Genomic DNA, 13,867 nt, shown 5'->3' with positions numbered 1-13,867 from the left:
ACACTGTCCTGGAACTCACTGTGTAGCCCAGGCTGTTCTCCAGCTCACAGTGATCCTCATGCCTCATCCTCCCGAGTGCTGGGATTACAGGCACGTGTCACAATGCCCGTCTGTTATTGGTTTAGAAAAATACGCTTAACTGGGCAGGTGATTTAGCTCAATGGTGCTGCCACCTGCCTCGCAAGCACAAGGACCCCATTTCGGTCCCTGGTACCAAAAAAATCCAAAAAACTCTTAACTATGGTTGGTTGAAATGCTAATAATAATTAAAACAAGACTTCTAGCCATTCTTTTTAAATCTGCAATGACATTTTTTTCTTATCCAGAAGCGTGGTTCTAGAATTTATGCATCAAGGAAGAATCTATAGTTATGGGTAAGTAGGAGCTGAGACTAGTTGAAAAAATTTCAGCTTATGCCTCTACATGTTCTTTTCAGGGCAAATTCTCATTGAATAGACTTAATTATAATTAGCTGCATTATTTTAAATGTTATTTTTATATCTTAATTTTTTCTGAGTACTTATATTTTTTTAAGAATGTATATGATACAAATCTGTTTTAGATATCTGACTTCCATTTTGGCGTTGAACTATAATGTCCATAAGATCTTATAAAGTATACCAAATTTTTATTTGTCCCAGTAAAGTACATAACATCCCAATTAGAGATCTTATCTTGACTATGAAAATTTTCTAGGAGTATTAACACAATAGTTTAATAAAGTCCTTTAAATAATGAAAAAAAAGAATAAGATAAGACTACAAGAGCAAGAAGCAATTTAAATATGTTAAGGGACCATTTTCATCTTCAGAATTAAGGATTATTTTAATCTTACATCATTGCCTTTTCTCTTTTTCTTTCCTTTTTAGTTTTATTTTAGGATTCCCTATTTTTAATGTTCATACAGAGATTTCTTTAACTGAAATACCAAATAGTTTCTCTGGTGTGAAAAACTATAATAGTACACAGGATCCTAATGAGATAATTAATAATGTGAAATAGGAAGTAAAGGGCTAAAGGTGTAGGGAAAGTGGGAAGGGTGGGGGAAAGGTAATAAGGGAGAGGAAAAATATGAGTAATTGAAAAAATGGAAATAAAGTGTTTGTAAATGGGGAGGGGAGGAGGGGGTGAAGGGAGGGCAGGGACAAGGGCATAAAAAGAGAATCAAGATCTATCATGTAAAAGTACAGGATCCCAATAATGAATGTAACTGTATTGTATACCTAGATTGTACCAATAAACTCAATAAAAAGAAAAAAAAATAAAGTCCTTTAAATATTTTATGGTTTAAAGCTGATACTTTAGCTTTTCCTTCTTATTTTTGGTATTCTTTTTAGAAAGTAACCCTAAAATCACAACTGTGCTCTTAACTTTTTCATAGCTTATATTTTCCTTCTTTCTCACCTCTTCTAATGTTGTATATTTGTTACAGAAAAGTTTTCTTCAAAAATGGATGGAATGTCTTCAGAAGCTAATGAAGAGAAGTAAGTTCATTCAGTGCAGCTGAATTATACTCACAAGTCTAATCCCAGCACTCAGGAAGCTGAGGCAGGAGGATCTTGAGTTCCAGGCCTTCCTGGACTACAGAGTTTCTGTATAAAAAAGAAAAAATAAGTATTCTCTTAGAGAAAATACTTTCCCAACTAGTAAGACTTATCAATAACTTCTGAAATCTTTCTTCATTGTGTTCCAGGGGGAAAGAAGTAAATATTACAAAGTGACATCTTCCTGTGTCATTTTTGTATAAATTCATTTGGAGTCAAAACTGAGAGAAACTTTAAACACTACCTGCCATCTCTTTAAAGATGAGAAAACTAAAGCCCAGGGAAATGAAATGATTTGTTTAAAACTGGTATCACCAATTGGTGACCTGTTTGCAGACTGCAAAAAATATTTTGATCTATACACATTTATTAATTTTTGAACTAATTTCCAAAATTATAGATCTCAAGATTTCATACAGTAATTAGATTTTCATCTTCTCTTCAAAACTTCATTTTAGCTGGGTGTGGTGGTGCATGGCTATAATACTAGCACTTGGGAACCTGAGGTGGGAGGATCATGGTGAGTTCAAGGCCAGCCTATACTACAAAGCGAGACCCTGTCTCAAAAAACAAAAAGAAAAAGTCAATTTTAGCCATACTGGTCTATTATTACTCTTGGAATAGCTCACTAGAGCAAACTAATGACTGTGACCTTTAGTTTGGGCAGGAATTCTCCAGGTTATTAAAGTCACCATACTATTTGTCTTTCTTACACCTAACAAAGTATCTCACCTTGTAGACATTTGTATTTTCAAAACCTGGTCTAAAAATCACAGTCATAAGACCAGAGCTAGGAACTCTTGATTTGTAACTCATTTATCTTATACCTCCCTAGATATGGTAAATTATGTTGTATAGGTTGTTATAGAAAATAGAGTTGCCTGGCATTACCAGAAATTCCTGAATGAATGGGAGGGTTACTATCCTCTCACTTTGAACCAGAGCCCCTGGCTGCAGCAGCTAGAGGAAGAAGTGAGGAGAGAGTAGGTTAAAAATAGGGGAAAAAAACAAAACAAAAATGTAGGCAGGGCCTGGGATTTAGCTCAGTGGTGCCGCCACCTGCCTTGCAAGCACAAGGACCCCAGTTTGATCCCCTGTACCAAAAAACACCGAAAAATGTAGGCACATATAATTGCATATCTTTGAAGCAAGGTTAGAGATTAAAAAAGAGGGACTAACAGCTGTGCAGTATAGTTTAGAACTAGTGGAGGACCAAAATGAGTTGCAGAATGAAATGATGACTGTGAGAATTATGAACAAGGAAAAATAGGCTCTTCAAGCTAGGTGTGGTGGCATATGCCTGTAATCCCAACACTTGGGAGGCTGAGGCAGGAGGACCATTGTGAGTTGTAACCTGGGCTACATAGTGAGTTCCAGGTCAGTCTCAACTACATAGTGAGACCCTGTCTCAAAAAACCAAAAAAAGGGCCCAGGGATTTGGCTCAGGGGTTCTCCCCCCTGCCTTGCAAGCACAAGGGCCTGAGCTCGATCCCTGGTACCAAAAAAAAAAAGAGTTGAATGTTAAGCTGGGCATAGTGGTGCATGCCTGTAATCCCAGCACTTGGGAGGCTGAGGCAGGAGGCCCATTGTGAGTTGTAGCCTGGGCTACATAGTGAGTTCCAGGTCAGTCTCAACTACATAGTGAGACCCTGTCTCAAAAAACCAAAAAAAGGGCCCAGGGATTTGGCTCAGGGGTTCTCCCCCCTGCCTTGCAAGCACAAGGGCCTGAGCTCGATCCCTGGTACCAAAAAAAAAAAGAGTTGAATGTTAAGCTGGGCATAGTGGTGCATGCCTGTAATCCCAGCACTTGGGAGGCTGAGGCAGGAGGCCCATTGTGAGTTGTAGCCTGGGCTACATAGTGAGTTCCAGGTCAGTCTCAACTACATAGTGAGACCCTGTCTCAAAAAACCAAAAAAAAAAAAAAAAAAAAAAAAAAAAAAAAAAAAAAGCAGAGAAAATACAAATAATATCTGAATATCTGAGCATGTACATAAAAGCATATCTTCAGAGATATTGCTTTTCAGATTGAGCTGACTGAAATGGAAAGTATGAAGACCCTCCTTAGAGAAGTGAATGAACTACAGTACAGTTAGAAGCAACTAGAAAGTTTGAGTAGCAATAGTAACAATGCATCAGGTAGACCGGCTTAAGGAAGAGAAAGAAGAGCAGGAAAAAGATGCTGTTTCTTACTATAATTCCTTGAAAGCTTGAGTAGAAAAGCAAGACCTTCAGGTGCAGTTGAGTCACTCACTCTAGCAGGCATTGGATCCAAGTAGTAAAAGCAATCCTTTGCAGAAGTGGAAAATGGGAGGGCAGCTAGCCTATTGCTATGATAGTCAAGTACATGTCAGTCACCAAAGAAGCAAAATGCATTCAAGAGAGAATGAAGCTACATATTGCCACACTGCTGTAAATGAAAGGCTCTCAAACTGAATTTGTGTGGCAGAAATGGTTGTTTGCCATGTTGGAGCAGAAGAGTGGTGAAATAAAACATCTTTTAGGTGAAATTAGAAATCTGGAGAAATTTAAGAATTTGTACAAAGTCTCAGGCTTCCATACCAGCCAACTCTGGTGCTCTGGAATACAATACCTACTATAGAAAATTACTTCAGCTAAAATTTGATAATTTAAAGAAAATAAAAGCATCAAAAGTGAATTGTCAGGCCAGGCGTGGTGGTGCACACTTGTAATCCCAGCACTGTGGAGGCTGAGGCAGAGGCAGGAGGATCACTGTGAGTTCAAGACCAGCCTTGGCTACATAGTGAGTTCCAGGTCAGTCTCAACTGCATAGTGAGACCCTGTCTCAAAAAACAAAAAACAAACAAACAAACAAACAAAAAAATTGTCCATACAGTGAATGAAAACATTATTTGAGAGCCAGCAGGCCTTGGTTATTTTTTTATTTTATTTTTTTTATTTTTTGCGAGACAGGGTCTCACTGGGTAGTTCAGGCTGGCCTTAGACTCACTGTGTAACCTGCTGGCCTTGAACTCACAGCGATTGTCCTGCCTCAACCTCCTAAGTGATGGGATTACAGGTATGTACCACCATGCCCAGCAGGCCTTGGTTATTGAATGAAAAGTTTTTGCAAATGAAAGAGTTCTCCAGCTTTCAGAAAGTGAAAATATAAAAATTAGAGCTAAATTGGATGAATTAAAGCTAAAGTATGAACTCGGAGAGGAAACTGAAGTAACCGTGTTATCAGATAGTCTACTTCTAAAAGTGGCTTGCCGACTATACATTACTGGGTTATGGGTTGCTCCCCTCTCCTTCTGGAGTTAGATTCCAGGTTCTTCTCATCTTGAACAAAATGAGTGAAAAAGCAGTGGCAAGATTTATTTAAGAAAGCAGAAGTGAAAAATGAGGGAGGAAACTGGTTTTGTAATGCAAGATTGGCATGGGTAAAAAAAAAAAAAAAGAGGGTAAGAATAAAGATATAAGTACACACTGTATCTGGGAAACATAGCAAAAGCTAACATGGAAAGTTACCATAGCAAACTCTTCATGGTTCCAACGTGTCCCTTTATGCTGTCCAAATCTCGAGGAAATCCACCAGAGCTTCTATATACAGGCCCTGAGAGGCAGTGTGGGGATCCCATGCCTCCAGCTGATTTAAGGTCTAAGCATCCTTTGAAAGCCTGCTCAAGTTCTGGTGAAAAGTCCAGGTGCAGGGCTTTGGATCTTGTAGTTAATAGGTCATACCTACTTTCCTAGACAGCTTTGCCATGCTTTCCTATCTCATCTGTATTCAGAAAGAGGTGTGACCCCTGAAGATGTGAGGGCCAAGCTGGGCATGGTAGCTGGCACCCGTAATCCCAGCACTCAGGAAGCTTAGGCAGGAGGATCACTGCAAGTTTGAGGCCCACCTGGGCTATGTATTGAGTTCAGGTATACCTGAACTACATAGCAAGAGCTTGTTTCACCCTCTCCCTGCCATATGTGCCAGTAATTCTGAAGGGGAAGAAGTTTCTAGATTCCCACCTCAGAAACAGCAGGCACAATCCTGTCCTAACAATTTAGAAGATAGCAACTTCCATTTAGAAAAATCACTCTCTACAAAAGCTCACAGCCACTTTCTTTCCTCACAAAAATCTGCCATTAGATATGCAGCCAAAGACAGAAAAATGTGTGAAGCTCATAGATGTTCCAGCTAATACAAAGCCTTAAGTGAAAGAAGTGGAAATGCCTCCACTCTTCCAGGTTAGTTACTGAATCAAAGCTTCAGACAGAAGTTAAATAAGGGAAAGAAACTAGAAGCAAATTGGAAAAGGAACCTTGTAAGAAAAAACACCCTATTCCAGTGGAGTTGAACCTGTGACGTGTTTGCCTCAACACCCTCTCTGTTGACTGCAAACCAAGTTGCCTCAGCAGTAGAGCATTGGATAAACTGTATTCAGGTTTAATTGCAGTGCTGACACTTTCTCAGTCTCTAAAAGTTTCACTATCACTGCATTCTATACACATCCTCCAAATCAACTGCAGAGACCCAGTGCCCTCAACCTTAAAGACTTTTCTTTGATAAAATGAACTACTACTTTCTCAAAGGCCACGGTGAGTTATGATTGTCATTATCCAAAGGATACCACTTTGTAGATTATTGGCACCTACCCATTCTTCCTAAGATCAGATGTTTTCATACTTTTTTGACAAAAGACTCAAAATTTGCCAGGCATGGTGACATATGCCTGTAATCCTAGCACAGGGAGGCTGAGGCAGCAGGGAGGATTGCCTGGAGTTTCAGGCCAGCCTGGGCTACATAGTTCAAGGCCAGCCTGAACGACATAGTGAGACCCTGTCTCAAACAACAAACACAAAAATAGTCTTAAAACTTGGTTGTTTTTAACCTAGAAAATTTCTTAATTGTAACCCTTCATGGAGCTTCTGTGAAGCATAGTAAATAAACTGCTAACAAAGGGAAAATGTTATAATTAATATAAATCTATTGGCTGCTTTGTTTTTGGATTTTTTTGGGGATAGGATCTTGTTATGTAGTTAAGGATGGCCTAGAACTCACTATGTAGCCTAGGCTCAGCCTCTCAAGAGCTGGGATTATAGGCATGTACCACCATGCCTGGCCTGTATCTGGACTTTTAAATTGATGTGAACACTTATGTAACCTCTTCCAAGGCATATATTTGAAAAGAACACTGTGCGCTGGGGATGTAGCTCAGTGGTGCTGTGACTGCCTGGCTAACATGAGGTCCTGAGTTTGATCCCCAGTACCACAAAAAAGAGAGAGCAGTGAAATAATTATATATAGTTTTTTTGTTTTGTTTTGTTTTTTGGTACCAGGGATTGAACTCAGGCCCTTGTGCTTGTGAGGCAGGTGCCGGAACCACTGAGCTAAATCCCCAGCCCTATATATAGTTTTTATTGTTAGTTTTTTACTGTTATAAAAATAGGAAATCTGGTTTAAAAATATGTTTTGTTGTTTTTTGGTATCAGGGATCAAACTCGGGACCTTATGTAAGGCAGGTGGTGGAACCACTGAGCTAAATCCAGACCCTGTTTTGTTTTGTTTTTAGGTGGTACTGGGGATCAAACTCAGGGCCTTGTGGGGCCAGGGATTTAGCTCAGTGGTTTCACTGCTTGCCCTGCAAGCACAAGGGCCTGAGTTCCATCCCCAGCACCAAAAAAACAAAACAAAACAACAACAACAACAAAAAACCCCTCAGGGCCTTGCACTTGTGAGGCAGGCAGGGCACCACTGAGCTAAATCCCTGGTCCTAAAAATATGTATTGTTACAAGACTTTGGCCAAACATGGTGCATGCCTGTAATTCCAGCACTCAGGAGGCTCAGGCAGGAGAATCACCATGAATTCAAGGCCAGCCTGGGCTACATAGTGAGTTCAAGGCCAGTTTGAACTACACAGAGATAGCCTGTCTCAATAAGTAAGTAAATAAATAAATAAAAACAAGACTTTGTCCTTATTTAAAGCACCTATTTTTGTATTCATACACATGATTTAGATTTTATGAGTCTAGCATATGAAAAAATTTTGAAATACAAAATAAAATTGCAGTAATTTCTTTTTTAAAAGCCTGTCTTGTCCTTTTTTTTGAGATAAATCTCACTTTGTAGCTCAGGCTAGCTTTGAATTCATTATGTAGCCTAGGTTGGCTGTGAACTCATAGTGATCCTCCTGCCTCAGCCTCCTGACTGCTGGAATTTTAAGTGTGCACCACCACATCCAGCCCCGTATATTTTAAAACACTGAATTTGCCTGGTAGGGTGGTATACACTTGTAATCGCAGCTACTTGGGAAGTTGTGATAAGAGGATCACAAGTTTGAGGCCAGCCTGGCAATTTAGCAAGACATTGTCTCAAAATAAAATTAAAAACAGACCTGGGGTTATAAATCAGTGGTGGTACTCTTGCCTAGCATGTGCAGGACTCTGAGTTTAATCCCTACAACTGCAAAATCAAAACTAAATGAAATATATAACATTGAATTCCTAAATGCTGAACGTGAAATCTTATACTGGAATATAAATTGTGCTGGCCAGAGTGCTAAATGAAAGTGATGCCAGCTGGCCATAGCAGGGAAGGGGCGATGTAATGATGGCTTTTGGAAATTCAGTCTTTTACCTGTGTATATGTAGTTCTTTTTTCCTTTTTTCAGTGATAATACAGAGAGACCTGTTAGAAGACGGCATTCCTCAGTAAGAAACGTTTACATTAATAATTCTTACTTTTTGTTGAATGATGCATGTATACCACAGTAAATTTCACTGTCTTCCGCTGCAAACCCTGCTGTCTTCCTATTGTCCTCTGGATAAAGACTTAAATATTTACCCTTGTTACACAATTCTGTAAATATGTAAATTCTGTAAAAATTCATATGTTATGAATTTTAGTATAATTCAATGAATCTTATACTATTTAAATGATATTTTAATAAAGCAGTTTAAAACTATATTTAACCTACTGTACTAAACTGTTGCAAGACACAAAAGTCCAATGAAACTGATTTAAGCATAAGATGTACATTGGGTTATAAGACTGAAAAATCATAGAGACATATATCTGTGGACACCACTTTCTGATTAGGGGTTCTAACAATGTTACCCTACTTTCTTTTCCTATTTCCTCTGGGCAATCTCTGTTGGCAAACAGACCCTCTCCCTGTGATTACTGTGGTACAGTACATCTAGCTTTCCCTATTTCCAAGTTCATGTCCTGTCTGAAGCACAGTATCTATTTCCTCAAGATTAAAAAAAAAAAAAAAAAGGTTCAGAATTGAATCCTGTTGGTGGTTCTAGAGAGGGCTACTTTCTGTGCCCTAGAATTCGTGGAAGCTTAACATAGACCAGATGGAATAAGAGGGAGCAAAATAATCAGGGAGAGGACCAGGAACAGTCAGTTATTTAAATCTGCCACAAAAATACTGAGCAATATTACTTTGAGGAATTTCAGAGATTTTCATAGAAAGTTGTGCTTTTTACTCATAGGATAACTTGAAAGACTGATTATTAACAGATATGCCAGATTTTCTTGAATTATCCTTAATTATTACTTCTAGATTTTGAAACCCCCAAGGAGTCCTCTTCAGGACCTCAAAAGTGGGAATGAAACAGTTCAAGTAAGTAATGCACATGCTTTACAGATTACTATTTTCAAAGTGGTTTTTTTTTCCTTGTTACCAGGGATCAAACTTGGGACCTTGCCTTTGCAAGGAAGGTACAGTGCCACTGTAAATCTCAAGACCCTCAAAGTGTTATTTTTAATTGGGAATTTATTAGCTATATAAAAACAACATCATAAATAATTCCTGTCTGAATGTGTGCAACTAAGTATCCCATGGCCTTCAGGTCAAAATTCAAACACTTATAGGTCAGGAATGTAGTTTAGTAGTCAAATGGTTGCCTAGCATAAGCAAAGTTCTGAGTTGATCCCTAGCATTGGAAAAAAAAAATATCCAAAAATTTAACGATGCTGCTGTTAATAATCTTTAAACCCTATTTTTTCAGCCTTTTTTTCTTGCCCTTCTCACACATGTATCCTACCATTCAGAGTTCTTTACTTTTCTGCAAATAAGACATATGCTTCATAACCTACAAGTACTTACACATGCTGTGATCTCTGTAGAGATGGCCAGTCCCTTGTTCCTTTTACTCCTTTTTTTCTTTTTTCTTTCTTTTGGTATTGGGATTTGGACCAAAGGCTTTTACAGTGAGCTACATCTCCATACTTTTTTAAAATTTTAAGACAGTGTCACCAAATTGCGCAGACTGGGCTTGAATTTGTGATCCTCCTGCCTCAGCCACTATGCTGGGTTTACAGGTGTGTGCCACCACACCTGGTTTAATAGGTTTTCAAACATATGAAAGGCAGAAAGGATTTTATAATGAATACTCATCTATTCATCAACTAAATTCTACAATTAACATTTTATGTTATGTACATTTTACAATTTAAAAAATTTTTTTAATCTTTGTTATAATAAGGTCATTATAATAGGTAACATTTTTGTCCCTTGTCTTTCTTGACATGTTATTTATATCAGTATACTTATTTTAACTCATTGAAAATTATAAACCAGGCATGGTGGTGCATGCCTGTAATCCCAGCACTCAGGAGGCTGAGGCAGGAGGATCACTGTGAGTTCGAGACCAGCCTGGGCTACATAATGAGTTCCAGGTCAGTCTCAACTACATAGTGAGATCCTATCTCAAAAAAAAAAAACCAAAAAACAAAAAACAAAAAAAAGAAAATTATATTCATGTTCATTAAGTACTCTAAATAGGGATATTTTGGTAAATCATATCAAATTAATTCAGAATAACACTTGATTTCTATATCTGGTACTCTGAGGAACTAATTCACTGGTTTTATTAAGAATCATACCATATATTCTCTCCACCTAGGAATCCAGTGCTTTGAGAAATAAGAAAAGCTCTCGCCGAGTCAGCTTTGCAAATACTATAAAGTAAGTTCAAAGGAGAAATAGTTAAAATGTTACAGGTAGTGCTTTTTTGTTGTCAAGTCAAATATTTTGGCACTGATTTGAATAAGCTGTTTGGAGTAAAGAAACATTAGAGAATTGTTATTTAAAAGATTGTTTACCATTATGTATGTATGTTTGTTTGTTTATTTGAAACAGGGTCTTGCTTTGCAGGTCAGACTGGCCTTGAACTCATTGTGTAGCCTAGGCTGGCCTTGAATTTGCAGTGATCCTCCTGCCTCAGCCTCCCAGGTGCAGGGATCACGGGCATATGATACCACACCTGGCCTGACCATTATGTATAAAAGAGAAACATTGAGAACATTTTGTTAAAATCAGAAATAAAACAATGCTATCTACTATCATCATTGTTATTTAACATTGTATTTGAGGTGCTAACTAACAAAGATAAGGAAGTTGGGGTTATAAAAATGAGAAATACAGAAGGACCTGAGTTCACTCCCCAGTACGAAAAAAAAAAAATCAATCAAAAGTGAGAAATATAGAGTAAACCTATTACCTTTTTCAGAATAAATGATTGTATATTAGGAAATATAAACTGGAATATCACAGATAGGTAGCATGATACAAAATTTTTAATGGAAATCAGTAATATTTCTTATATTGAACTAACCAAATGGAACATTGCTATTATCTTTACTTTTTTCTTTTATATTTTGTTGCTATTTATTGTAATTCTTTTTTTTTTTTGTATCAGGGATCGAACTTGGGTCCTTCCGCTTGCGAGGCGGCAGCACCACTAAGCTAAATCCCCAGTCCTCTTTCTTCTTCCTCTTCTTTATGGTGCTGGGGATCAGATTCAAGGCAAGCACTCTATCACAGAGCTACATACCCAGCCTTACTGTATTTATTAATTTATTTTGGCAGGCCTTGCTATTTGGGTCAGGCTGGCCTTGAACTCACTCTGTAGCTCAGGCTGGCCTCAAACTTCCACATTTTCTTGCTTCAGCCTCTTGAGTGTTGGGATTACAAGCATGTGCCACCATATCCAACTATAGTAGTTATTTTATGTAGTGGTTTCATGTTTGCTTTCTTTTTTGTTGTTTTTGTTTGTTTGTTTTTTTGAGACAGGGTCTCACTATGTAGTTCAGACTGCTCTGGAACTCACTGTGTAGCCCCAGGCTGGTCTCGAACTCACAGCATCCTCCTGCCTCAGCCTCCCAAGTGCTGGGATTACAGGAGTGCACCACCACGCCCGGCTTCATGTTTGTTTTCTTGATGTTCAACAGTGTATTTTTATTTCTTCTTTGATTAAAGAAGAAGCAAAATTGTTTAATAGTGAATTTAAATATTTTTAGGTATTAGGGGCATTTTATTATTAATTTTTAGTTATGTCATAGCCAGAGAATGTTAATCTATATTATTTTGATTTCTATTGAAATTTTCTGTGTATTTTTGTATAGAATAAATTTTTGTAAATGATTCTTAGGTACTTGAAAAGAAGATATACAGCCAGATGTGGTGGCACATGCTTATAATCCCAACACTTGGAAGCCTAAGGCAGAAGAATAAGAGTTTGAGGCTAGACTGGGCTACATAGGGAGTTCCAGGCCAGCCTGAACAAAAAAGGGTGAGACCCCTTCTAACAAAAAAGAGAAGTTATAGGGGCTGAGAATGTAGCTCAGTGGTGCCACACCTGCCTCACAAGTGCAAGAGCCTGAGTTTGATACACCATAACAAAAAATAAGATATAGTTTGTGCTTTCAGTAAGTAGTTTGATACACATAATTAAATTGTGAATGTGTCTTCTATAATCTATAATTGTTTTAGTTTCTCAATTTTAAGAGAGGATATTTCATTGTTAGTGTATTTCACTTTGTATTTCCAATAGTTTTTTTTTTTTAATGATTATTGATGCTGTGTTGTTTGGTATACAGTCATCACTATTATATCTTTTTTTTCTCATTGAGTTTATTGGTACATTTTAGGTGTACAGTACAGTTACATTCATCGTTGGGATCTTGTACCTTTACATGACAGATCTTGGTTCTCATTTTTTGAAATTGTACTTTTCAGTATTACAAAATACTTCTCTTTGCTTTGTCTATTGCCATTTTTTTTTCTTTTTAAAATTTTGGTGCCAGGGATCAAACTCAGGACCTTGTGCTTGCTTACAAGACAGGTGCAGCGCCACTGAGTTTAAATCCCCGGCACTGTCTATTGCCTTTTGACCCAAATGGGCTGGGGATATAACTCAGTGGTAGAGCATTTACCATATACAAGGCCCTGACTAAGTCTCCAGTGCTACTCCACCCTTCTAAATCTGTGTACAGTATGTGTGTGCAAGATTTCTGTATCTGCTATATTTTTGTTGGGCAGACTACCTAACAGACTTTTTTTTTTTTTGGTACCCGGGATCGAACTTGGGTCCTTGCGCTTGTGAGGCAGGTGGCAGAACCAGTGAGCTAAATCCCAAGCCCTAGTTTTAGTTTTTTGAAGACTCACCATACTGATTTCCACAGTGGTAATATCAGTTTGCACTCTCACCAACAATGGAGAAGGGTTACTTTTTCCCCACAGCCTTGCCAGCGTTTTTTGTTGGTTGATTTCTTGATGATACCCATACTTTTTGGAGTGAGGTGGAATCTCCATGTTGTTTAAATTTGTGTTTCTTGAATGACCAGCGATGTTGAGCATTTTTTCATATATTTATTTGCTGTTGGCACTTCTTCATTAGAGAAATGTCTACTCACTCAGATGCCCATTTTTTGATTGGGTCTTTAAATTTGGGGGATCTGGTTTTTTTTTCAGTTCTTTATATATTCTCGGTGTTAGTCTTTTGTCTAAGAACAGCTGGTAAAATTTTTTTCCCATTCTGTGGGATGTCTCTTCACTCTGTTGGTGGTTTCTTTTGCTATGTAAAAGGTTTTTAATTTAATGTGATCCTAGTTGTTGATTCTTTGTGCTATTTCCTGTGGAATTCTGGGTTTTGTTCATAAGATCTTTTTCTATATCAATGTCTTCAAGAGTTTTACTTACTCCATCTTCCAGCTGATTGAGAGTTTCTGTTTTTATATTTAGATCTTTGATCCATTTTTATTTTAGTTTAATGCATGGTGGGAGATACGAGTTTAGGTTCAATTGTTGGCCTATGGAAAGACAGCTTTCCCAGCACCATTAAAAAGGCTTTCTTCCAGAGAAGATGTTTGGCCCTTTGTCAAAGATTATGTCAGTGAGTATACTTGCAGTAGTTTTTGCTCTCCTGTTTTGTTCCACTGATCATTGAGTCTTTTTTTCTGCCAATACCATGCTATTTTTATTATGGTAGCTTTGTACTATAACTTCAAATCAGGGTTTGTGAGGCTCCCTGCCTTGCCCTTGTTGCTCAGAATTGCTTTTGCTATTTTGAGTTTCTT

General features: G+C 37.9%; 1 protein-coding gene across 2 annotated transcripts in view; it reads left to right on the top strand.

Moving 5' to 3' along the window:
• Knl1 (kinetochore scaffold 1) overlaps nucleotides 1–13,867 on the top strand; it is a 74,999-nt gene that overhangs the window by 3,551 nt on the left and 57,581 nt on the right. For both annotated transcript variants that reach the window (XM_010624686.3, XM_010624687.2), the window contains exons 2-6: nucleotides 327–374; nucleotides 1,433–1,484; nucleotides 8,169–8,208; nucleotides 9,069–9,128; nucleotides 10,414–10,475. In XM_010624686.3, coding sequence (XP_010622988.1) covers nucleotides 371–374; nucleotides 1,433–1,484; nucleotides 8,169–8,208; nucleotides 9,069–9,128; nucleotides 10,414–10,475 — 218 coding nt within the window. In that variant the 5' untranslated portion in view covers nucleotides 327–370. The remainder of the gene's footprint in view (nucleotides 1–326; nucleotides 375–1,432; nucleotides 1,485–8,168; nucleotides 8,209–9,068; nucleotides 9,129–10,413; nucleotides 10,476–13,867) is intronic.

Source organism: Fukomys damarensis, unplaced genomic scaffold (assembly GCF_012274545.1).
Source record: "Fukomys damarensis isolate Sample0158 unplaced genomic scaffold, DMR_v1.0_HiC HiC_scaffold_17, whole genome shotgun sequence".
Lineage (NCBI taxonomy): Eukaryota > Metazoa > Chordata > Mammalia > Rodentia > Bathyergidae > Fukomys > Fukomys damarensis.
Note: the sequence above shows the minus strand (reverse complement) of the source record. Positions and strands in the feature narration are given on the sequence as shown.